This window comes from Gracilinanus agilis, chromosome 1 (assembly GCF_016433145.1).
Source record: "Gracilinanus agilis isolate LMUSP501 chromosome 1, AgileGrace, whole genome shotgun sequence".
In the NCBI taxonomy this organism is placed as follows: Eukaryota; Metazoa; Chordata; class Mammalia; order Didelphimorphia; family Didelphidae; genus Gracilinanus; species Gracilinanus agilis.
The window spans coordinates 341711313-341736487 of NC_058130.1; the positions used below are offsets into that span (position 1 = coordinate 341711313).

The window sequence follows — 25175 nt, forward strand, 5'->3', positions numbered from 1 at the left end:
TCTCCAGGTCAGACTCTCTCTCTACTGCTCCCTTCCCCAGCAGTTTTTTTTTTTTTTTTTTTTTTTTTTTTTTTTTTAACCCTTGTACTTCGGTGTATTGTCTCATAGGTGGAAGATTGGTAAGGGTGGGCAATGGGGGTCAAGTGACTTGCCCAGGGTCACACAGCTGGGAAGTGGCTGAGGCCGGGTTTGAACCCAGGACCTCCTGTCTCTAGGCCTGACTCTCACTCCACTGAGCTACCCAGCTGCCCCCTCCCCAGTAGTTTTTTAAGGAAAAATCTTGGCGGTGGAAAGAAATAAGAAAACATACTTCTTCATTTTATAAGTGAGACACTATGCCTGCATAATATTGCATAAGAAGTTAGACACAATCACTGTGCTATGTGGTTTAAATTATTTCTTTTTGTTATGAGAGAAAGTCCTTGGGCAATAGCTGGGGAGGGAGTAATAGAGTGGGGAGGCATCACTACATCCAGAAATGCCTGTGATATAAAAGCAAGAGGGGTCAATAATTTTTTAAAATATAGTTTAACACATTACTTTATTCTCTTCCATTAAGATATTAATTAGGACTAGTTTGCCACGTTATCCATTTGACTTCTTGGGAGGCTCAGAAAATTTGATTTTTAGAGGATGGCAGGGCCATAACAGCATCCAGGGCTGGGTGGCTTAGTCAGGGAACCAAAGAAATGGAGAGGGCAAACCTAAGCAGGGTGCCCAATGAGAGCTCCTTGGAGCCTACTTTTTGAGCATGCACCATCAGAGTAGGATTAGTAGTATAAGATACCTAAGGGTGATATGTTTGTTGAATAGGAGAGAGAAAAAGAAAAACTGTCTTTGTGAAAGTGAAAAGGATGGTGGTAGTAGCCATGTGGCAAATATTTAAGTACAGTGATCCCTCACTTATCTTAGGAATTATGTTCTAGAGATTCTCCATGATAGATAGGTGAAAATCCATGAAGTAGTAGTGTTACATTTCTTTTATTATTCTTTGATGGTAAGCTTCTTCCTTTGGCACTCTAGTTTACTGCCAGAAGCCTTAGAGGATGCAGAATGTTTGAGTGGCATAGGGTTTGAAATAAATTCAAACTTTTACAAAAACTTCACAAAAAAAAAAACAAACAAACAATACCACAGAGCAACACTACATGCAGCAATCAGACTTTGATATGAAGTAGAAAAGGATAGATGCTGAACTATGGGCACAGTGCAGGAGAGTAAACAGACCAATGCTACAGTCACTGAACCAGTCCAGGATACAGAACACAGCACTGTAGTTGGTCATCTTTCATTCCATCAGCCCAATAACATGTGTGTACAATCCCTCATTGGCAAACTTGCACAAGCGGTAGTAGCATACTGCATTTCCATTGCATACAGTATGATATTCATCTGCAAAATCCCATGATATAGTGAAAACTCTACGATATAAAATTAGATTTTAAAAAAAAAAAAAACCCTGATACAGTGAAGCTGTGATAAGTGAACTGTGATATAGGGAGGGATGACTGTATTTTGCATTTTTTTCTTCATCTGCTTTTCAGACACCGAGTTTGCTGCTTGCTGCTTCCACCCCCACCCTCCCCTTTCCTTGCATGCCTTGTTTATTGATTCCATTGTCAATATGGACCCATAAGGCTTCTTGGGAAACACAGCTGCCTGCAGATGATTTTAGCTATGCAGATGTTTAGCCTGCTGAGACCTTTCATTTCCCCTACTCTCAAAATGAATGGCATTCCCCAGTGGAATTCTTTATTGAAGGATGCAGAGAATCCCCTAGGGTGATTTGAATAATTCTAACCTGTTGCCTAAGAGAAATTCTTTAGTGTTCAAGTGATATAAAAAGTGATAGAAATGGAGGGGGAGTAGGGGGAGAAAGAAGACTTTATCCCCTACTGACCAAGTGGGGAATGCTCCTTTTCAAGAGTAACACTGACCCTAGGCTTTATGTTTTTATTGATATCTTTGTTTTTACATTTTCATTTCCATCCCAGAGAATTATACCTTAAAACTTCACAACCAAGAAATAATAGACTAACATGCAAAAGAAGAAATGCATTTAGAGATGTGGACAATGTTTGAATTTTTTTTCTTGACTATGCTCATATAATATAGGAGTATTTCTTTTTCAATGACTAGTGTTAAGTGGTAAGGAGAAAAAAAAATCATTATAATTGAAATAAATAAATGAACAAATAAAAAGTAGGGGAAGTTGAGCTCAACTAACCAACACAGTAACCAAGTTCAAAATTTTATAGTATTCCACACCCAATTTCTGTAAAGATGGGAAAGAGGTTCATTCTCATATTTCTTTCTGGGGACCAAAGTTGGTTATTATAATTGTGCAGAGTTCATTAGTTGGGAGTTCTTTTTTTTTTTTTTTTTAGTTCTTTCTAGTTACATTGTTATAGCCTTTCTACTATTTTTCTGACTCTGCTTACTTCACTTTGTATCAGTTGCATGAGATTTATAGTCATCATCTCTGTCCCTGAAGTCAAGAAGACAGAAAACATTAACTCTGGATTCAGAAGACTTGGATTCAAGTTCTGCTTCTAATCCTTACTACATGTATGACTTTGAACAACTCAATTTTTTCCAACTATAATATGAAACAGTTAGGTTAGACTGCCCTCTTATGTCCCTTCTGAATCTAGTTCTATTGTCCTATAACTCTCTTGGAACTGGAAAGTCACAATTGTTTTCCCCTTGAATAGGTTTTTTTTGTGAGGTCAAAGGTCACTAGGAGGAGGAGGAAAAGAGAATAGCCTCAGTGAACAAAGCTTCCTAGTCTGATAGTGTATCTCTAGAGCTATTGTGGGAATTTTGGTGACAAATCTAATGGCAGTGAAATATTTGTCTTGTTGGAAAATTTTGTTCTTGCCTGATAGCTGTTGCACATTGGGTAGGAGGCATGTTATGACCATTGAGGGAATCAGTAGAAATGATGTTTTTGCTCAGAGGAATAAAGCAAAAAGTCTCAGATGTTAGAAGAGCTTTAAGCCTCCCCTTGGTTTCACCAGGAAGTCTGGTGGCATAACCAGACTTCCTTTGGAATTCCCTCAACCAGTCACAGTATGGTTCCTCAGGAAAATTAACTTCCTGGTATCAACTGATGATCAACTGGTCAACTGATGATATGTGAAACAGTATTATTAAAGTATTGATGAAAGATCAATAACACATCTGACTGCTAATATTAATAAAGGTAATTAGTCACAGCTTCAAAGGATGAAACTGGACACCTCTCTATCCCTTCAAGTTCCCCTAAACTCCTTTGAGGCTGCCTTATTGTCAGGTCAACCAACAAAAGGTCAGTAGATGGTATGAGTTTTATAACAAGGATTTTTATTTGAGATATTCAAATAATCAGGAAAGCTGAGGGAAGGGAAGAGGGTTTTAGGAATCCCTAAATGAAATCTATTCCAACTCAAAATATATAATCCAATAGTTTCAGAATGTTGAGGTTGCCCACTGGCCTGCTATAATTAACACTGATTGCCTATAGATTGTTTAGTTTGCAGCTTGATTGAAGAGAATTCGATGGATAAATCTTCTGTAGTAATTTGTTGAATGGTGTTAATTGACCCTAAAGCTCAGTAGTGAAACCTGTAACTTCAAGGTATGCTGGTTGATTCTTAGGCTAATCACTAAATTCAGGAGAGAAAGGTTTGTCCTAACCACTTGAATCCCCAGCTCAAGACTGAGTCCCAGGACTGGGTTTCTCTCTCCCTTATATAGGGCACAGCCCAGCTGAGGATTGATCTCATGCCCTGGCATGGCATCAGTAATCTCCCAAGATTCCAAGTGTCCAACTGGCAGCTCTGCCCCCAGACATGCCTTCTTGCAAAACTTGCAAAACTTAACTTACAGGCATCACATCTGGTGAGAGCTGCTGAAAACAGTGATTTCCCTTTTCACGTTGACAAGTGCTTGAAAATCTCTTTCCATACATATTTTTGGCTTTTTTGGTTATTCCACAAATGCTTTTTGTTTTTGTTTCTGTTTTTTCTGTTTTTGGATCTACTTCATAGAGTCTTTCAATTTACATTGCTTCTTGAATTCTTTGAATTCTTGAATATGTTTGCAAAGACAGTGGCAGCAATCAAGTACTGACAGTATCAAGTAGTGACCTTCCTCCATGACTATGAGCTAGAAAATTTAAAAATTATCCTAGGTGTGGGGGCAGCTGGGTAGCTCAGTGGAGTGAGAGTCAGGCCTAGAGACAGGAGGTCCTAGGTTCAAACCCGGCCTCAGCCACTTCCCAGCTGTGTGACCCTGGGCAAGTCACTTGACCCCCATTGCCCACCCTTACCACTCTTCCACCTATGAGACAATACACCGAAGTACCAGGGTTTAAAAAAAAAAAAAAAAAAACTTAAAAAAAAATTATCCTAGGTGAACCAGGATGGGGCTAACATGTTGTGAGAGCTTCTGACACAAGGTTTACAGATTTATATTAAAATAGCATAGTGATGGATTGTGATATTGATGACAAAGAATGAATAAACCATTAAAATGTCACTGGGACTCAGTTTCTTTATTTGTAAAAAATGAGAGTGGTTAGACAAAATGATCTCTAAGGTATTCTTTCAAACTCTTAAGTCTGTAATCTTAAGAATTTTAGGTAAAAGCTAAGGACCATATGAGGAAAACCAGGAAGAGGAGTATAAATTCTGTAGGAGTCTAGGAAAGAAAGCCCTACAGCAGTGATGGGCAACCTTTTGAGCTTGGTGTGTCAAAATTCACCAAAAAACTGAGCATAACTCGGGTGATGTGTCACTTTGAGGAAAAAAACACCATAATTTTGCAATATTTATAGTTTAACAAAAATGTATAATGGTAATATATAACTGTATTTAATAAACCAAAGTAGGTAAATTAATATAGGTAGAATTGTCATCTATAGAGCACAGAGTGTCTACACTACACTACCATAAATGTTTTCATCCTTGGTATGTGGCCCCCTACTTCTTTGTAAGCAGTCACATGCGGCTGTATTTCATAGAAAATGGCATGTCAGTGCTGACACGCATGTCATAGGTTTGTTGTCACTGCCCTATAGCCACAATTCATTCCATAGCCAAGACTGATGGCTTTAGCATCTTGGATCCCACTTATTCAGTCATGGGAGCTAGCTAAAACTAGCTCAGATGAAGTATTTGAAGAATTGCTACATGAATGACAATTAGCTTCATTTTTCTTGATCCCTGAAGGTACAATTAGAGCAATGGGTACAGTGCAGGAAAAAAAAAAAAGCAGAATGAGGCTTGATATAAAGAAAAAAGTAACAATAACAATAACAGGCATCTAAGAGCAGAATAGGCTTCCTTAAGGGATTATTGGTGCTTGGCATGGCAATACACAACTATAACCTCTGCTCAAGGTCACATAGTCTTCCCCTAAAGGAGGATATACATTGTAGAACTTTTACAGGTCATCACAGAGATGTCCAGAATAGAGGATATAAAGCAATGTATCCAAAGGCACTCAGATGGGACTTGTAGGAATTCCAAATAAGGAATTTTAATGTGTACCCCAAGCACAAGATCAACTGACACTACTCAAAAGCTATTTTCTTCCTTTGTGATTTTCTAAACAAAAGAAGCTAAAAAAGAGAGCATTAAGTTAAAATCTGTCAAATTGTGTCTTACTTCTAAAAATATAATTGTAGCTACAAGAAGTCAGGGAGTCTCAGCATCCACCAATTGACAATAAAATAGTTGAACTTCAAATCTGTAAGCTGTAAGCAGGAAAGGCCTTATAGCACTCAGATTCTTTAAAAAGAACTATTTTATTTTCATTATATAGCTTGCTTTTCTCTCATTCGTTTATATATGTATACACACATATATATGTGTGCCCTTATATATGTGTTTATATATATTGGTGGTACATGTGTGAATGTATATATGTATACTGAATATATTTTGTAACAAAGATTTAAAAAGGAAAAAGAAAAGGCAGTTCAGTAGAACCTATACATACATTGGTCTAACTATATATAACGTTCTACACTTTCTCCCCACCACTGCATTTTTCTTCTGGAAAAGGAATTTGTCTCCTCTTCTAGGGTCAAGCTCGGTTTTAGGGTTCGGTTTCTGTTTTTTTGTTTTTGTTTTTGTTTTTTCTCGAGGACTCTAGACTCTCAGAGAATGATCAAACACCTGAATGCTCCTGGCCCTGTCCTGATCTCTAGTTTCTTTCTTTTTTCTTTCCAGGACTGCCACCTCCTAGGTTTAGCCAGGAGCCTCAGCCTTTTCCTCTTTATCTAGGAGGACTCCTCCAAGCACAGGAGGTGGAAGGCTTGGGCCCTCGACAGGTGGGCGTTCCACGGGGGCGGGACTTCGGCTTCCAACGTCCGAAGTAGGCGGGGCCGAGCCCCAGGCGCTGACGTCCTCCAGGTGAGCCTCAAGTTTCAGTGAAACTTATCTGCTCCTCCGTGGAGGTTTGGATTTGGCCTTGGCCGGGAATTTTCACTGGATTCTGTTCTCCCCGACCTCAGAAGCAGTGGTTGAAGAAAGAGCAGGAGCGGCAGGGTTAGCGCTGAGCCTCTACAACTCCTGTGGTTGTAACAGCGGGTGAACCGCCGGGGCTGGTTCCTGGGCAGCTCTGGGAAGATGCAAGCCTGGGGCACGGCGCAGCTGCTGGGGTGCACAACTCTGCTAGCCGCTGTAGTCACCTGCTCCGCTTCCTCCTCTGGCCTCTTGACTCCAGGTGAGACTTACGGGAGGGGCAAATCTTTCCAGTCTAGGTGTAAAGCGAATCTTTTCCCTGGGCCCTAAAATGAGGGGGATTGGGCCCTGATGACGTTGTTTTCGGACCCCGCGATGCCTTGGGACTCTGTGGGCTAGGAGGAGATCCGGGCGAATCTGGAAAGTCTTGGATACTTACCAAGTTCCCCCTCCTTTTCTGGCGGGGTGGAATTTATTCTCAGCTGGCATAAGCGGGGAAGGGGAAGGGAATAAAAAGCATTTCTATAGCGCCTATGTGCCAGGCACTGCACTAAAAGCTTTTTTATAAGGGAAGTGGTCCTCCTTCGCAGTGGAGTGCGGAGGGCTGAAAACATCGAGGTAAGATGATGAGGAATGTCTCTGCTGATCTTGGGAGGGCTGGAACGCAAAAAAGGAGATCGTACAGTTCGAAACAAAAAAGGGGCCATATTGACCATTTAGTTTAACACGCCTACACCAATTTACTAAAGATGAAACAGCGTCAGAAAAGTTAAATTAATTGCTTGCAATAGCACAGGTGATAAGCGCAGAGGCGGGGATTTGCACCAGGGCTTTTTTAGTTCCAAATCCTAAGCTTTATCTGCCACACCTAAGTGATCCGGGTGCTGCTCTTCTTTTCCCTTGCTGATGGTACCGTGCCTGACTTTCAGGGGAATCCCTCAACCTCTACTTGGTGGAGTGGCTGCCTGCCGTTCTGGGCTTTGGGGTTAGATCACTTTGCAAACATTAAGTAATTATGACCTTTTGACAAACCCTTGTGATTTCCTTTGGTGGGTCCCATGGGGTGGTGGTGAGAGGGGACTATAATTTGGGGACTACTGTCTGACCCTGGAGGATTGATTGACACAGAGGCTATTGCAGAGACTTGTTCCCAGGGGAGTATCTGTTACTCAAAGATGTAAAATTAAACTCCTAAGACTGAGACTTGGTTCCGTGTGTACTCACTCTTCTCTGATTCCTTTGAATGCCTTAATTTTTCAGTTCCGTCTTTTGTCTCAAATTCTCTCCAGCCCCTAAATATCCCTGACTCAGAAACTGCAAGCTACTGTTAAAAGTCTTTATTGGCTAGCCCTGAACTGTCCTAAGCTTTGGTACCCAAACGGGTGTCCTGGCATTTTTAAACAGCAGCTCTTTCCTACCTTTTCTGTTGCTAGAGGTTCTGACGTTAGCTTCGAAGTAATTTAGATCAACCTGAATGTCGAGCACATTTTAGACCTTTGTTCTCCATTCCACCTTATCTGGCTATCACATAGCAATGCCCTTTTTAATGATAGACTCATAGTAGCTGACAAATGCCAGCTATCATAATCGTGTGGCAATGGACTCTCTTGCATTCTATTTAAGCAAAACAGAAGAGTACAGTACAGGAACAACCAGGGGAGCCCTTTGTTGCCTGAGTTCTTGTTTTCATTGGGCCTATGTGCATTGTCTTTATGAAGAAAAACATGACATGCCCAGTGTGGAATGAGCCCTAACTGAACTAGCAAAGATGGAGGGAGATATACCTGGCTTGAGAGTGAGAAAATGTGATTTAAATAGGGATCCAATCATTAAGCTACACATTAAGAATAAATAGAGTAGCTATGTAGCAGGGGTTTATTATTTGAATGTTGTCCCCTTTTAAAAATATATATATATACACACACACTCTTTACTCTTTAGTATACACAAAGGCTCATGGAGATTCTTAAGTCCCTTTATTCAAAACAAAACAAAATTTCAAAGACTTGATTTTTACTTATTGTAAAAATTCTTTTTTTCAGAGATCCAACTCTTCTCATTTCTACATAAAATAGTTGTTTGATTTTTTAATCAAAGTTTGTGGAATGTGACTGAAAGAACTTATATAAATGACTTCTTTCTAGTTAAGAAAATGGTGGGTAATTGGATAATAAATGTATATGTATGCCATATACATAGGTCTGATTCTCAAGAAAAACAGAATGTTTTCCATTAGTTGGCATAAAACTAATAGCATTTAGCTTATGCTTATTTGAGGCCTTGGGAAGCTGTGATTTCCCAGTTTGCCGAACTCTTCTAAAGGTACTATTAGTGGATAGAACTATAGTTCTATGCCAGACATTTAAGATTTTATTTTGTACAAATGGAAATAAAGATTCAGTAAGCTCCTCCTTATTAGTGTCTTATACTGAACTCGACACCACAAATTAAAAAAACACACCGGTCAATTGCTCCAGTAACTCAGGGTGTTGTCAGGTAGAGGGTGGGTCAAGGAATAGAATAACAGCTTAGTGAAAAGCTGCAAGTTACTCTTTAACTAAGGCTATTTAATATTATATCTCAGTTCTTTCCCACCTCACTAGCTGTCATTTTCCCAACAGTGGTTAAATAGCATTTTGGCATTTATATTAAATGAAGTTCAATGTTTCAGCTGGCAGAACCATCATCTTTTATCATCAATTATTAAATTTACCCATCCCTCTCTCTGACATTATATAGTTCCCTGCCTTGGAGAAATGAGGATTTGTAGGAGGACTAGCTAGGAAGTTAGGTGGTAAAGTGGCTAGACAGTCAGCTCTGGAGTCAGAAAGACCAGAGTCCAAATGTGACTTCAGATACTTACTGGATGTGTGACCCTGGGCAGGTCACTTAACCCTGTTTGCCTTGGTTTCCTCATCTGTAAAATGAGCTGGAGAAAGAAATGGCAAACCATTCCAATATCTGTGCTGACCCAAATGGGATCACAAAGGCTTAGACATACCTAGGACCAGGGAGCTATGAATGTTTGCCCAATCTACCCCTCTATCTTGTACATCTACTTTTCTGTTGCTATATTCCATTGCAAATTATCTGACCTCTTCTTTGTGCTCCCCAGTTTTGGTGTAAATGCTGTATACAACTCATTTACAACTATTGACTTTTTTTCCCCAGTATATTTTCCCAACAATGTGTATAGAATCATTCTGTTCAACCCACAGTTAGTAAGCTTCTACTATGGGTAAGGTTCTGAGAGAGACAGTGGATGATTCATATTTTTATGATATTTAAAAGTTTATAAAATGCCTTTTTCAGAAAGACCCTGAGAAATTGAATGCAAAAATATTATTATCCCTTTTTTGCAAACAAGGAAATGTGACTGAGATATTTAGTGCTCAAGAGTACCCTAAGATCATTTTAGAATTTTACAGAATCCAAATAACTGAGATCAAGAGATAAAGTGGCTTGCCTGAGCTAGTTAACTGCAGAGTTAGGACAGGAATTCCTGTCTCCTAATGACCAGTCTCTCTAATTGCACTGTATATATTGAAACTTCCCCACCTCACCTCCATCAGTAAAATATTTGTCATTAACAATGGGACTCCTTTCCTTTGTTTTCTCGAAGACTCTACCAAATCCCACTTTCAACAGGAACCCTTTCTTGGAATACCGGTCACCACTTCACTTTCCTGGAACACCATTCTCTCTCTCTCTCTCTCTCTCTCTCTCTCTCTCTCTCTCTCTCTCTCTCTCTCTCATTGCCTGGCACATACTAAGCATTTAGTAAATAAATACCTATTGACTGATGGACAGGGTCCTCTCAGGACAAGTCTCTTTCTTTTTAGTTATTTACTTATTTTACAGTTATCTAGTATTATTTTTAAGAATAAATAATATAAGTAATGAATTTAAAATAACATACTCAGTAACAATCAACAAAGGCAAGCACTTAAATAAACATACAAAATAAGGGAAAAGACCATACAAAGAGCTCAAAATATTTAATACATTCTGATAAACCAGAATCAAACAAATAAACCACCAAAAAAAGTATACTTTTCTGTTTTAGTTTCTGACTCCATTTCTTTTCCTGTGGCTTTGTTTTCTTTATATAGAGTTCTAGTCAGTATATATAATAATATTCTATTTCTACATATCTTGATTTGCATAATTCCCAAGTTTTCTCATTTTCTTTTATTTTTTTCATAGCATTTTTTACAGTGCCGTAGCATTTAATTACATTGTTATGCTATACTTCATTGAGGCAGCCCCCAATTATTTTTTTTAAACATTTATTAATATTCATTTTTAACATGGTTACATGATTCATGCTCCTACTTTCCCCTTCACACACACACCCCCCCTGCACTCCCCCCACCCATGGCCGATGCACATTTCCACTAGTCATATGTCCTTGATCAAGACCTATTTCCAAATTGTTGGTAGTTGCATTGGTGTGGTAGTTTCGAGTCCACACCCTCAATCATGTCCACCCCGACCCATGCGTTCACCAATTATTTTTTTTAAGATTTAAATATTTTATTTTTTTAGAAAAATTTTCCATGGTTACATGATTCCTGTTTTTACTTTCCCCTTCACTCCCCCTTTAACCACACCCCCCATATCAAATGTGCATTTCCACTGGTTTTAACGTGTATGATCAGTCAAAACTTATTTACATATTATTGATGGTTGAATTGGTGTAGTCATTGATGTGGTCATTTAGCGTCTATATCCCCAACCATGTCCGAATCAGCCCATGTGTTCAAGCAGTTGTTTTACTTTTGTGTTTCCACTCCTGCAGTTCTTCCTCTGAACGTGGGTAGCGTTCCTTTCCATAAATCCCTCATAATTGTCCTGGATCATTGCATTGCTGCCAGTACAGAAGTCCATTATATTCGATTTTACCACAGTGTATAAGTCTTTGTGTACAATGTTCTTCTGGCTCTGCTCCTTTCACTCTGCACCAATTCCTGGAGGTCTTTCCAGTTCACATGGAATTCCTCCAGTTTATTATTCCTTTGAGCACAATAGTATTCCAGGAAGCCCCCAATTATTTAAAAAAAAAAAAAAAAAGGTAGCATGCAAGCTTTTGCTCTTTCAAATAAAATAATTATCAATGTTTACTATCCATCTCTCAGGGTCTTTATGAAGAAAGCAATTTGTAAACTTTAAGTGCCATATAATAATGAGATATCCAAAAAGGATGAATTCTTTTTGTTTTTTGATAGGATTCTTTGTAATCCTAGTGCCTGGCATAGGCCTGTTCTACCACTTCTGTAGTAGACTAGACTTAAACCTCTGACACTTATTAGCAGTGTGACTAGGTGAACCTTTCAGAGACTCAAGTTCCTCATCTGTCAAATGATGAGGACAAAACTTGTACTACTTACTTCATGTGATGTTTTGATGTCTTTTAAAATAATTGAAAAAGTTTTAATTAAAATTTTTTAGTAAACAAGAATCTATTTTCTCTCCCTTATGTCTCTTACTTACCCACACAATTGAAAAGAAAAGGAAAAATAAAACCTTTGTAATCCAATATGTACAGTCAAACAAAACAAATTCCTGTTGTTATGAGGTTCAAATGAGATAACATTTGTAAAGAATTTAACAAAGTACACAGAAGATAGAAAGCACTAATAAAAGCTTGTTTCTCCCTCATTGCTCATGCCCAACAAATATATATCATTCTGTGCTTGGTCAGAAAATAGGTAGTTTACTTTATCATTTGTCCTCTGAAAGTCATAGTTGGCCATTACAATGATTAGAGTTCTTAAGGCTTTCAAAACTTTTTATGTTGTTTGTTTTGTTACTATATAAATTGTTCTGTTCATACAAGTCTCCTCAGGTTTTTAAGAACAATTTCTTCCTCATTTCTCATAGCATAATAATATTCCATTACATTAATATATCCTGGCCACTTCTCATTTTTGTGTACCCACTTTTTTCCCCATTTCTTTGCTGTTTCTAAAAGAGCATTTATAAATATCTTTGTCTATATGGATCCTTTTCTTCTTTCTTTGCTCTTTTTGGGGTCTAGGCCTGGTAATAGAATTACTGGGTCAAATGGTATACAAGGTTGAATAACTTTGGGAACAGAATTCCAAACTGTTTTCTAGAATGTTTGGACCACTGGACAGTTCTACTAACAGTGTATTAATGTCCCTGTTTTTCCACAGACCCTCCAAAGTTTTGTAATTTTCTGTTTTGTTTTGTTTTTGTCACCATTGACAAACTTGCAGGTTTCAAAGGATAGTTATGAGAAAAGCACTTTATAAACTTAATGCACACTGTGTTAGAGTATTATTTTAATATTTCACTAATTAATGTTTTTAAATTACACGTTAATATTGAGGCATCTGGTGACACATTGGATGGAGAATTAGGCCTGGAAGTCAAGAAGACATCATCTCATATCTAGTCTCAGATACTTTCTAGCTGTCTGACCCTGGACAAGTCACTTAACCTCTGTTTACCTCATTTTCCTGAACTGTAAAATGAAGAGAATAATACCTACCTAGCAGGGTTGTTGTGAGGATCAAATGCTACACTATTTGTAAAAGCACTTAGCATGGTGCTTGGCACATAGTAGGTACTATATAAAAGCTTAGTCCCTTTCCTTCTCCTTTTCAGAATAAAGGTTTAGTAACAGAATTTTCTGAATCTAATGCTATGACCAGGTTTCTAACTGGCATGTGTATGTATACAAACATACATGCATCATATATCTCTAAACATAAATATATACTAATATTTTTTACCTATGTTTAATTTTTGTAAATTTTGTGTGTATAAGCAAGAGCATTTATAACAACTCATAAGGAGTTGTCTCATCCAGGGAAAGTGACTATTTCTCTTATGATGAAATTCTTAAAGGAATCCAAAGGAAATTGTCATTAATTATTTTTCCCCCATCTGAGATCTCTTTTGGTCATGATTTTCTAATTTTATGAAGGACCCCATCACTTTTAATAGGCTGTAAGAATCCAGGGAGGGGCAGCTGAGTGGCTCAGTGGATTGAGAGCCAGGCCTAGAGACTGGAGGTCCTAGGTTCAAGTCCGGCCTTGGACACTTCCAGCTGTGTGACCTTGGGCAAGTCACTTGACCCCTACTGCCCACCCTTACCACTCCTGGGCCAAGGACGGTCCCTAGCCCGGATGAAAAAAGGAGGAGGGTTGGGCGTGGGGCTAGCAACCCCACCCTGTAAAAAACTACATCTGCTAAAGAAACTGCAACCTAAAGTAGGGGCAGCTGGGCTAGCTCAGTGGATTGAGAGCCAGGCCTAGAGACCAAAGGTCCTAGGTTCAAGTCCGGGCTCAGACACTTCCCAGCTGGGTGACCCTGAGCGACTGTGTGTCACATTGCCTACTGGTTGTGGCCCTATGCTCCTAGAATGGAATCCCAGGATAAAAAAAAAAAAAAAAAAAGAATCCAGGGAATCTCTCTCTACAAGTTCATCTGAATAAATGCTTTTGAGTTTATGACTACATGAATAAAAATACTGAGTAACTCTAAAGTCTCTGAGTAGATATGGTAAAAAGTACTTAGATGACCTTTAACCTTGATAAGGACAGATCTGTATACCCAGGCAGATGATTTGTCCTTCCTTAAGGGAAAAGACTATCTTTTGCCTCTTTTGTATCACCAGTGCTTAGCCTCATGCCTGGCACATTATTGGTATCTTTTAAATTCAGGCTCTGTGTTGTATTTATATTCAGGGACTGATAAAACATGTCTAGTGGATATATAAATCTATTCATTGGATTGATACCATATAAGATATATGTTGGAATATGTCCTGACAATATTCTCTCTTCATGTTTCTAGTGGGCACCTCTTTTGCTTCATTGTTCTAGCTGTAATTTCTTTTGTGTTTTTTAAAAAGTAATCATTTTATTATGAATTTAGTAATAATTTCAGGAAAACCAAATGAATAAAATTCACATATAAAATCATGAATTCAAAAACTATTAAGTTTTCTAAAGGCTTTACACACACAAAGTTACAAGTACACATAAACTTTAAGAAAATAGCTACAAAGGATTATTTTTGTTTATCTTTTCCCCTCTTAAGCCCCTTTCTTCTGTTTTATTATTGGATTTTGATGCTGCAATTTTTTTGTGTGATCTGCAAAAATTTATTTAATTAATTAATTTAGAGTATTTTTCCGTGGTTACATGATTCATGTTCTTTCCCTCCCCTTCTCCCACCCTCTTCCTGTAGCCAACAAGCAATTCCACTGGGTTTTACATGTGGCATTGATCAAGACCTATTTCCATATTATTTGTACTGGGGTGATCGTTTAAAGTCTACATCCCCATCATATTCCCCATCGGCCCATGTGATCAAGAAGTTGTTTTTCTTCTGTGTTTCTACTCCCACAGTTCTTCTTCTGAATGTGGATAGTTTTCTTTCTCATAAGTCCCTCAGAATTGTCCTGGGTCATTGCATTGCTGCTAGTACAGAAGTCCATTACATTCTATTTTACCACTGTGTATCCGTCTCTGTGTATAAGGTTCTCCTGGTTCTGCTCCTTTCACTCTGTGATGTTGCTATTTTAAAACATATATTCATAGATTGTATAGTATTCTGATCCTATTTCCTTTGTTCTGTGTCACTCAATAATGTCTTACCATATTCCTTTGTTGTCATTGTATTTGTAAATTTTGACAGTGCAATATTCAAATTCAAGATTTGGGACATCCCTAAAGTGGTTATTCCCTTTGGGGAAGCTTATTGAAACTTATCCTTACTAGCTATTCTGTGTGACTTACATCTGTATATCCTCCCATATGTTCCACAGAAGAGCAAACGCAGCGTACTCTTCCCACAAAACCTGGCTACTTGGTGATGGATATTTTTTAGCTGTGACAATTCCCCAAACAGTGAATAATGAAAAGTTGCTTCCAACCTGTATAGTCTCCTGCTACCTCTGCAGGTAAGGTGACAGAGTGGTAGAGAGAGGATAGATATAATAATAGAGAGGATGCTAAGAATCAATCAGTAAGCTTTTATTAAGTGCCTGCTCCTGTGTTCCATGTGAGATAAGTAGGTTGTACAGTCAATAGAGTGCCTGCCTTGAAGTCTGAGAGACTAATTTTCATGAGTTCAAATTTGGCCTCAGAGACTTATTAGCTGCATGACCCTGAGCAAGTCACTTAACCCTGTTTGCCTCAGCTTCCTCATCTGTTGACTGAGCTGGAGAAGAAAATGGTGAACCATTCCAGTATCTTTGCCCCAAAAAATCCAGATGGGGTCATGAAGAATTGGATGTGACTGAACAACAACATGTTCCAGGCACGGTGCTAGGAATACAAAGATAAAACAAGTCTTTACTTTCAAGAATCTTATATTCTGCTGGGGGAAGCAATGTGTATACATACAAGTTAACTATAGAATATATAGAAAGTAATAGGGAGTGGAGAGGGTGTTAGTAACCAGAAGGAACAGGGTAAGACTCATGTAGATGGTGGGGCTTTCTCTGAGCTTTGAAGGAAACTGGGATTCTAAGGAGTGTGTTCTAGTCATGAGTGACAGAGAACCTATGCCATGAGTGAGAGATAAAAATGCAAAGTTGAGAAAATAGGAAATAAATCAATTTGTCTGAAATAGAGAGTGAAGAGTAGCAATGTTCAATGAACCTGGAGTGGTAGGCTAGAGACCGACTTTAACTAGCTTTCAAGGCAAAACAAGATTTTGTATTTTATGGAGCTTTTTTGTGGTAGAACAATAACATAAACCTTTGCTTTAGAATGTAATTTTGCAACTGTGTAGAAGATAGATTAGACAGGGTTGAGGCTAGAAACCTGAGGACCAATTAGGAGACTTGTAATAGTTGATGGGAAAGATGATGATTAACCACCCTAGAAAGATCATGATATAAGTGGTCAGAAAGGGATGGATACCAGGAATATTGATTCTATCTTCATATCAAGACTTATCAACTGATTGACTATGGGCAGGGGTGAGGGAGAGCAAAGAGGCAAGCATGACTCCCAGGTTCTGGACATGTGGAGCTGAAAGGATGCTGGTAGTATCCAACAGAAATGAGCAGCAACAGCAGTAGTTGTTAGGGGTATCTGTCCCGGAAGCTGAGTCACCAAAGACAAATAGACACACCAAGAGCAGGTAGCTTCAGCACTCTACCAGGTTACCTTTGGAGTCCAGGAGAAGGCTACACTTCAGGAAAATGTCACATGGATTCCTTAAAGGAAAAAAGGAGGGAAAAGTTCACTGCTTTGACAATTAAGAAGTCACTAATGATCTTAGAGAGAGTAGTTTCGGTTGAATGATGTCAGAATCCAGAATGTAGAGGGTTGAGAAGTGAGTGAATAATTGAGAGATGACAAAGTGGAGATAATGGGTTGTTAGCCTGTTTGTAAACATTAACCTAGCTGTTTGTTTTTGCTATTACAAAAGAAAAAAAAAGGTCATGATTATTTTTTATAGATTGATTTTTTAAAAATTCTTTAATGTATATTTATTTTATTTTTAAAATTCTATTGAATTAATTAATTTAGAGTATTTTCCAATGGTTACATGATTCATGTTCTTTCCTTCCACTCCTCCCACTCCCCGCTGTAGACAATGAGCAATTCCTCTGGGTTTCACATGTGTCATTAATCAAGATCTATTTCCATATTATTAATATTTGCATTAGGGTGATCTCTTAGAGTCTAGATCCCCAATCATATCCTAGATTGGGTTTTTTAAGAGGCAGGGGAACCCCTTTTAATGAAATCTTCAGAAGATGGACTTCTAGAGGGCAGCTGGGTGGCTCAGTGGATTGAAAGCCAGGCCCAGAGACAGGAGGTCCTGGGTTCAGATCTGGCCTCAGAAACTTCCTAGCTGTGTGACCCTGGACAAGTCACTTAGTCGCCATTGCCTAGCCCTTACTGCTCTTCTGCCTTGGAACCAATACACAGTATTGATTCTAAGATGAAAGGCAGAGGTTTAAAAAAAGAAGGAGGAGGAGGAGGACGACGGCGACGACAACAACTTCTAATCTTGGGATCACTGGATCCAAAGATAGGATCAGTCTGCCTTATGCTGCCTAATTGCTTCCCCATACCTTTCTCCCTGAAAAAAGTCATAGCATTTTGTTTTTAGCCAAATTATTTATTCTCTTCTGAGATATGGCCTTTAAGGAGCAGAAACTGGACTTTTAAAAGATACTGCTCCCCTTGCTTTAGTCATTTCTGTTTTCTGCCAACCACTCCCCATCTCCCCTCCCCACTCCTGTTCCATATCTAAGACCCTTCATGAAGCTGATAGGTTGATAACACCGTTGCCTACCACTGCCCCTTTTCTGTATAACTTTCTCTTCTTTCAAAGTTGTTTTACTTTAAATGTCTTAAAACACATCTCCATGGAGCTAATGGAAACATGACTGTTATTTGCCTGCTTTTTCTCTGCTTAGAGAAACTTCGAGTTTCTTTGAGAGACTGACTAATAGTCTTCATCTGAGTAAAAAGGATCTTTATAGGCCATCTTATTAGGATGTGTGTTTTCCTTTTTAAAGTAATTTTTAAAAAGACTTTAAAAATAAGTTTTGTTGACCCTGACTTTGTCTTATTAGGAATTCTTAATTCATTCATTGAGGCTTTGTGAAAAAGGAAGGGATTAAGCAAAAACTTCAGATATAGAGACCCTGTCTGACAGTATTTATAATACTCAGGCCTAGTAGTTCTCTACCTTTCTGATATGAAGAAAGTTATATGGTTCTTGTTATCTCTTTTCCTAGAACTTCATCTCTTTTTCCCATTACTCAAGGTTTTTTAAAAAAATATTTATTTTATTTTTGTTTCATTTGAGTTCCAAGCTGTTTCCCTCCCAATGGTTTTTTTGTTTGTTTGTTTGTTTGTTTTTTAAGTTTATTGAGACCGTTTGTTTTTCCATCTTTGGGATTTCCAGATACTCTTCCCTCCACCCCCAGGAGGCCTTCTTTTGTAATACAGAAAAAAAAAACCGATTAAGCAAAACCATTTGACACTGATTATTGTGAATCCACTCTCCCAGAGAGAAAGGCTAGTCTACATATTCTCATTTCTTCTGTGGGGTCAAGACTGAGTGATATAATTACAGTTAGACTTTATTTAATAGTTTTCTTCATTTACATTATTGTGAGCTTTATTGTTCTCATGGTTCTGTTTATTTCACTCTATACACACATTTCTTGGAGTCTTCATATTTGCCATTTCTTTGGGGGCAATATTATATTGCATTACACTCATATGCCACAATTTGTCCTCCATTCACTAATGGATCAGAACCCACTTTGTTTCACGTAGGTCTTCTCGTTTTGATCCATTTGCAGATTTTCTGTTGTGTGTCATCTGGACACAATCCCAGGAGCCGTTAGTCTATATCTAAAAGACAGACCATTTCCTCAAAAGTCTGGGATTAGGCAGGGCAGAATCAGGGAGGCAGACTCTCTCTAAAACTCTGCTTTGCTGACATATATTACTGATGACTAGGTCAGCAGATAATTCTTTTAACTTTTAAAAAAATTCTTAAAATTAATTATTTTTTGTTCATAACACTGAAAATATTAAGATACACAGGTAACTCCCTTCCCTCTTTTCCTCCCCCCGTTAGAGAAGGCATCATTTGACAAAAAGAAATATGTATATATAAAACTTATTTTGTAATTCTATTCATCATTTCTTTCTCTGTAGGTAGACATACACTAGTCATTCTTCAAAGGATATTTCTGTTGCTGTGTATATTGTTCTCTTGGTTCTGCTTGTTTCAATCTTCATAATTTCATGTAGAGCAGATAATTCTTTTTAAAATTTTTTAAATCTCTTATCCATACAATACTATGTACAGGTTCTGAGGCAAAAGAGTAGTAAAGGCTAAGCAAGGGAATTAAATTGCCCAGAGTCACACAGCTAAGAAGTATCTGAGGCCAGATTTGAACATAGGACCTTCCATCTCCAGGCCTGGCACTCTATCCACTGAGCCTCCTACCTATCTATCTACCTGTCTATCTAGAGCAGATAATTATTGTATAATTCTTATGTGCTCAAATTTTGCAAAGTATTTGTGAAGGTTATGAATAAATGTAACACAGATACTGCTTTATCTGTGCGTATAGTCCTTCCTACTTAAGTGATAGAAAAGCACCAGACTCACCAAGGAGAAGCAGTTTCTAGTTGCGCCTCTATCTGTGTGATGAATAAGATGATTTTACAAAAATATAGTTGTATTTTATGAATTAATGCAGAGTAATGTAAGCAGAACCAGGAAACTGTGCAAATTCTTGTACCTCTCAATTTCCCTTTCTTCAGATAAAAAAGTAGAGAGTGGTCCATCAAGGTAATGGCTAAGATCCCTTCCACCTCTAACATTGTAGATTTGAAGGATTCTTCTCACTGTTTGCTAGTTTCTGCACAGTGGATGGTGGGGGTTGCTATTATTACTGTGTTCCTTCATTGCACTTCAATATTTCAGATTTCTTGGCTCTTCATGCATGAAACATTAAAAAAAAGTAAATTATAGTTTGTACTGAGTCAATGAGAAGCTAAAAAAAAGTTATACCTTTAAGCAAGTAAAGTTAAATTACTGGATATGTCTGTGAAAGGACTAAGGATAGCCTCAATAGGCATTGAAAATGGGAATGATGCTGTCATTGTGGATTTCCACATCAGTCTTTTTTATTGGTCTATAAACCTTCTCACTGCCAAAGGTCCAAAGGGCTTTAGTTTTTAAAACCTGTGCATTTCAGATGTGGTTGCTTTCTCCTCTTCTCTATTTCCTGCTGCCTCTTCTCTTCCTCTTTTCTTCCTTCTCCCCACCCCAACCTCTAGCCATAAAGAATGGCGATAGTGCTTGCTCACGTGGACAGAGGGCAGATTGTTAGGGAATTCAAGTATTTTACTGGTTGGTTGAATTGTTTCACATGAGAGACCATATTCTGAAACAGGGATTCTTTACCATTTTTGTATTATTAGCCCTTTTGTTAGTCTGGTGAAACCTATGGACCTCTCAGAATAAGGCTTTTAAATGAAAATAAAATACATAAGATCACAAAGTGAACCAATTATATCAAAATACAGTTGTCTTCGTATATATGTGTACATATATACATAAATATATATGTTTGTATTTATTTTTAATTAGGTTTATAGATTACAGGTTATGAGTCACTGCTCTTGGACATGTGGTGACTCGTACTTTCTGATTAAAATAATATCCCTATTTTATGCTAAAATTTTCTCTTCCTTTTCCCATAAAAAATGGCTAAGTATACTTGATTTTTAATTTTTCCAGTTATATGTAGAAACAATCTTTGACAATTGTTTTCTGACATTTTAGTATACTTAATTTTAAGGGGGGAATGTCTTTTTTTGTGTCTCCTTCCAGTTAAAAAATGCACTGGAATTGGAGTTGTTAAGTAGATGAGGAAAGGAGGCTTTAAAGCTTGTCAGAAAAGAAGGCCTTCTTTTGTAGGTTATCCATTATAAAGCAGACATGCCTAATCATTTTTTAACCTTTAGTTTTCTGGCAATAATCCATATTACAGAATTATAGTTGAGTTCTCAGCTTTGAGCAAGTAAAGATCCTCTTGTTTTTATGACCTTTGGTAAAAAAATTAAAAAAAAATTAAGCTTTATGGAGGGGATTTTGGGAAGCAAAATGGGGAAAAGCTTCTGGAAAAAAACATCAGATTTAGAGTCTTAATGACCTATATTCAGATTCTAGCTCTGTTTTCCCACCTGGGTGAACTTAGAGAAATCAATTCTCTGGGCTTCAAGTTCCTCATTTGCAAAATGAATTTTGACTAGATGATCTTTGAGGTTATTTCCAGGTCTCAATTTGGGATCCTTCCTCCTGCCTCCTCTTTTGAGGGCACCAGAAGAATAGAAAGGGAATTCTGGATGTTTAGATAGTAAGAATTAGGAGAGACCTTGGAGAAATCTAAGCAAATCCCTTGATTATGAAGGTTGAGCATCTCACCTGTTGCTGAGAGACAACATGGTAGAAAGAAATGAGTATCATACTCTTTGAGTCAAGTGTCTTTAGCCGGATTCCTCATTGTGGCACCTGCCATGTGATCAGGGGCAAGCCTCTTAACTTTTCTGAACCTTAGCTTTCTTATCTACAAAATGGGGTCAAAAGAGCTTGCACCACCCACTAAACAATGTGATATTGAGGAAAGCAGTTTGCAATCTCTATAGTACTATATGAAGTCAGTTGGGGTTACTTTGTCCTGCAGCAGAAAGGAGAATCCTCAGGAGTCCAAGGAACTATTTGACTTGTCAGGACCTCTGTAAAGGAATAATTTGACTGGAAGGATCAGATCCTGAGCCTGACCTTGGATTGACAATTTACTGTGGGATAAAAAAATTTCAAAACTGGTGTTGGATTTTTCAATGCTAAATCACCATATTTTCTTTAAACCCTTGTCTTCTATCTTAGAATCAATATTGTGTATTGGTTCCAAGGCAGAAGAATGGTAAGTGCTATGCAATGAGGGTTGAGTGACTTTCCCAGAGTCATACAGCTAAAAGAACATGAGATCAGATTTGAACCCAGGGCCTCCTGTCTCTGGGCCTGGTTCTCTATTCACTGAGTCACCTAGCTATACCTCCTCTCTGATTTTTGAAACAAATTAATAGGCAAAAACCATTCCCTATTAACTGACCCATTAGTGGAATATGAAATGTTCCTAGCTAGAAACATGTGTCAGTCAGTCACCATTAAGCATTTATTAAGTGTCTTCTATGTGTCAGGCACTGTGCTAAGCTTTGAAAAATAAGAAGAAAAGAGTAGAATAATGGGAACGCTGAGCTTTGGTGAGAAGGAAGGGAACAAGTAGATCAATATAATGCCGTAAAATCTAATGAAATTTATGAAATTCTCAAAAGTCAGTATAGCATTTGTTGTTGGTTTTTCTTACCTTAACCTTTTTACCACGTGCTTTTAAGTGCTTATAGTTGAACCAATCAGATGAAACTTCTAGATGAGTGTTTTTGCCTTAAACCAACCCGTCTATTTTCTCTTTCTTGTTCAGGAGTCAACAGCAGCAAAGGAAGAAGTTTTATTGGCCATCAAAATCCCTCAAAGAATATCTCATCCAGTGGGAATGAAGGCGTTCCCAAGGTCCCAGAATTCTCTGTGGACAAGTTTTCTGCTGAAATCCTCACCGGAGGACTGACTACTGTCTTCCTTCCAATTGTCTATGCAATTGTGTTTATCATCGGTTTGCCAAGCAATGGCATGGCTCTGTGGGTCTTCATTTTCCGAACAAAAAAGAAACACCCTGCTGTGATTTACATGGGCAACTTAGCCTTGGCAGATCTCTTATCTGTAATCTGGTTTCCCTTGAAGATTTCCTATCATATAAATGGCAACAATTGGATTTATGGGGAAGCTTTGTGCAAGGTGTCGATTGGCTTTTTCTATGGCAATATGTACTGTTCCATCCTCTTCATGACTTGCCTCAGTGTGCAGAGATACTGGGTCATCATGAATCCCATTGTACGCTCCAGGAAGTTGTCTAACATTGCCATAGGGGTTTCCATTGGAATATGGCTGTTGATTCTGCTGGTGACCATTCCCCTGTATGTTGTGAAGCAAACTGTCTATATTCCAGACCTTAACATCACAACATGCCATGATGTTTTGCCTGAAAATGTGCTGGCGGGAGATATGTTCAATTATTTCCTCTCTCTGGCCATTGGTGTCTTCTTGTTCCCTGCTTGTCTCACGGCCTCTGTCTACATCCTAATGATCCGAACACTCCATTCTTCTGCTATGGATGATTCTGGAAGGAAGAGAAGGAGAGCCATCAAACTCATCATCACTGTACTGGCCATGTACCTGATCTGTTTCACACCCAGTAACATTTTGTTGGTGGTACATTACTTCCTGATTCGAGCCAGAAGACAGAGCGATGTCTATTCCTTGTATCTGGTAGCTCTCTGTCTCTCGACCCTTAACAGCTGTATCGATCCCTTTGTCTATTACTTTGTTTCTCAGGATTTTAGGGATCATGCCAAGAATGCTCTTCTCTGTCGAAGTGTTCGGACTGTGAATAGAATGCAAGTGTCCCTCACTTCCAAGAAATTATCTCGGAAATCCAGCTCCTACTCTTCTAGTTCAACCAGTGTTAAAGCATCTTACTGATATATCTTTCATATCATTGGAGAAAAATATCATTGTTGAATTTAAGAGTCTACAATACATTTCAGAAAGTGTCTTGCCATTGCATTCTGCATTCTGTCATCAATAGGGATCACATTGCCCTTCAGAAGGAGCCCTGTGCTGGTGTTTCCAAGAAAAGCAAGGACTTGTAGTTTGAATGGACATGTTGTGCTATGGCAGAGACTGCTCAGGAGTTACAGAGAACCTGGATTGGAATCTGAATACCACCACTGAATATGTATGATTTTAGGTGGGTCATTTAGCCTCCCTTTGGCCCTAATTTCCTCATTTATAAAATAAGAGAATTTGACTAGCTGCTGTTAGCATCTCTTCCAGCTATAAATCTGTGGTTCTGTGTTTTCCTTTTTGTATGCTTCATTTGCTCAGCCTTCAGGTAAAACTCAACTAATTGTCAATTTATGAGGGAGAGAAAAAGACTAAAAAAATGTATATGTAGATGGCATCACAATTTAGAGATATTGGATGCTGGAAGTGATAATTTCAGTTACCTAGAGTTATATTTCTTTGCCTTCTGTTGATTATGGAATTTTAGAGCAGGGAACTACCCATCAATTGGCTTCCCTAAAATGTTACCTTAGAGCAGTGATGGGCAAATTTTTTAAAGAGGGGGCCAAAGGAAATGCTCATCTGTCAGTCTGTTTCTAAGGCAACTCTTTCGAAGTTTCATTGTATTATATCCTTGTTGTATTTGTCAGATTAGGAATAATGTCCCCTAGCTGGATAGAACATTTCAGGGGGCTACATCTGGCCTGTGGGCCTTAGTTTGCCCATCACTGCCTTAGAGTATTAGAGTTAGAATTTTAGGGATTATCTAGTCCAGCCCCTTTGTTTTATAGATGGCAAAAATGAGGAAATTGATTTCACTCAAGGTCACACAACCAGGCAAAGGCAAAAGTGAGGATGACAACCCAGATTTCTTGTTTCCAATATTTCTTTTTCATTGCTTTGGGTGGATGACGGCATGAGGACCCAGGTTAAAATCCTTTGTCAATTGCTTTCTCCCTGCATAATCTCAGGGAAGACATTTCAGTTCTCTAACCCTCACGTATTTCACCTGTAAAATGAGGGGTTTGTACTAAATATTCTGCTTTTAAACCTATGCTATATGACTAGGGGTCACTGCTGAATGTTGAACAAATGACTCTTTGAAACACATGACATGCTTTTAAGTTTAATCTAAATTATCGATTTTTGCATTCACTTTGTGAGGTCTAGACAATCAACAAAACAATAAAGTAAGCCCTAATTTACAGTGTTTGCTAGTTTCAAGTTATAAATGCTCACACTGAAAATTTAACAGTCAGCTCTTGTGAGCTGATACATGTTGGCTCAAACACATTTCTGATTATAATTTCTGTGTCTCTTTGTATTGGTCTTTGAATTTTATATGGCTCATTATTACTTGAAAAGAAAAATGTAATAATGGTGTTAGCCTTTAATACATTAAAATAAATTTTTTACTTAACTTTAATGCATATTTTGGGTATATAGGCCAAGAATTTTTTTTTTTGTAAATAAGAACCACATTTGACACTTAGAGTTTTTTCTGTC

General features: G+C 38.1%; 1 protein-coding gene across 1 annotated transcript; it reads left to right on the forward strand.

The window, feature by feature from the left end:
- Positions 1-6617: 6617 nt before the first annotated feature.
- On the forward strand, positions 6618-23585 carry F2RL1 (F2R like trypsin receptor 1). Its single transcript, XM_044657702.1, has 2 exons — positions 6618-6714; positions 22471-23585. Exons 1-2 carry the CDS (start codon positions 6618-6620, stop codon positions 23583-23585), a joined length of 1212 nt encoding a protein of 403 aa, XP_044513637.1.
- The last annotated feature ends 1590 nt before the right edge of the window (positions 23586-25175 follow it).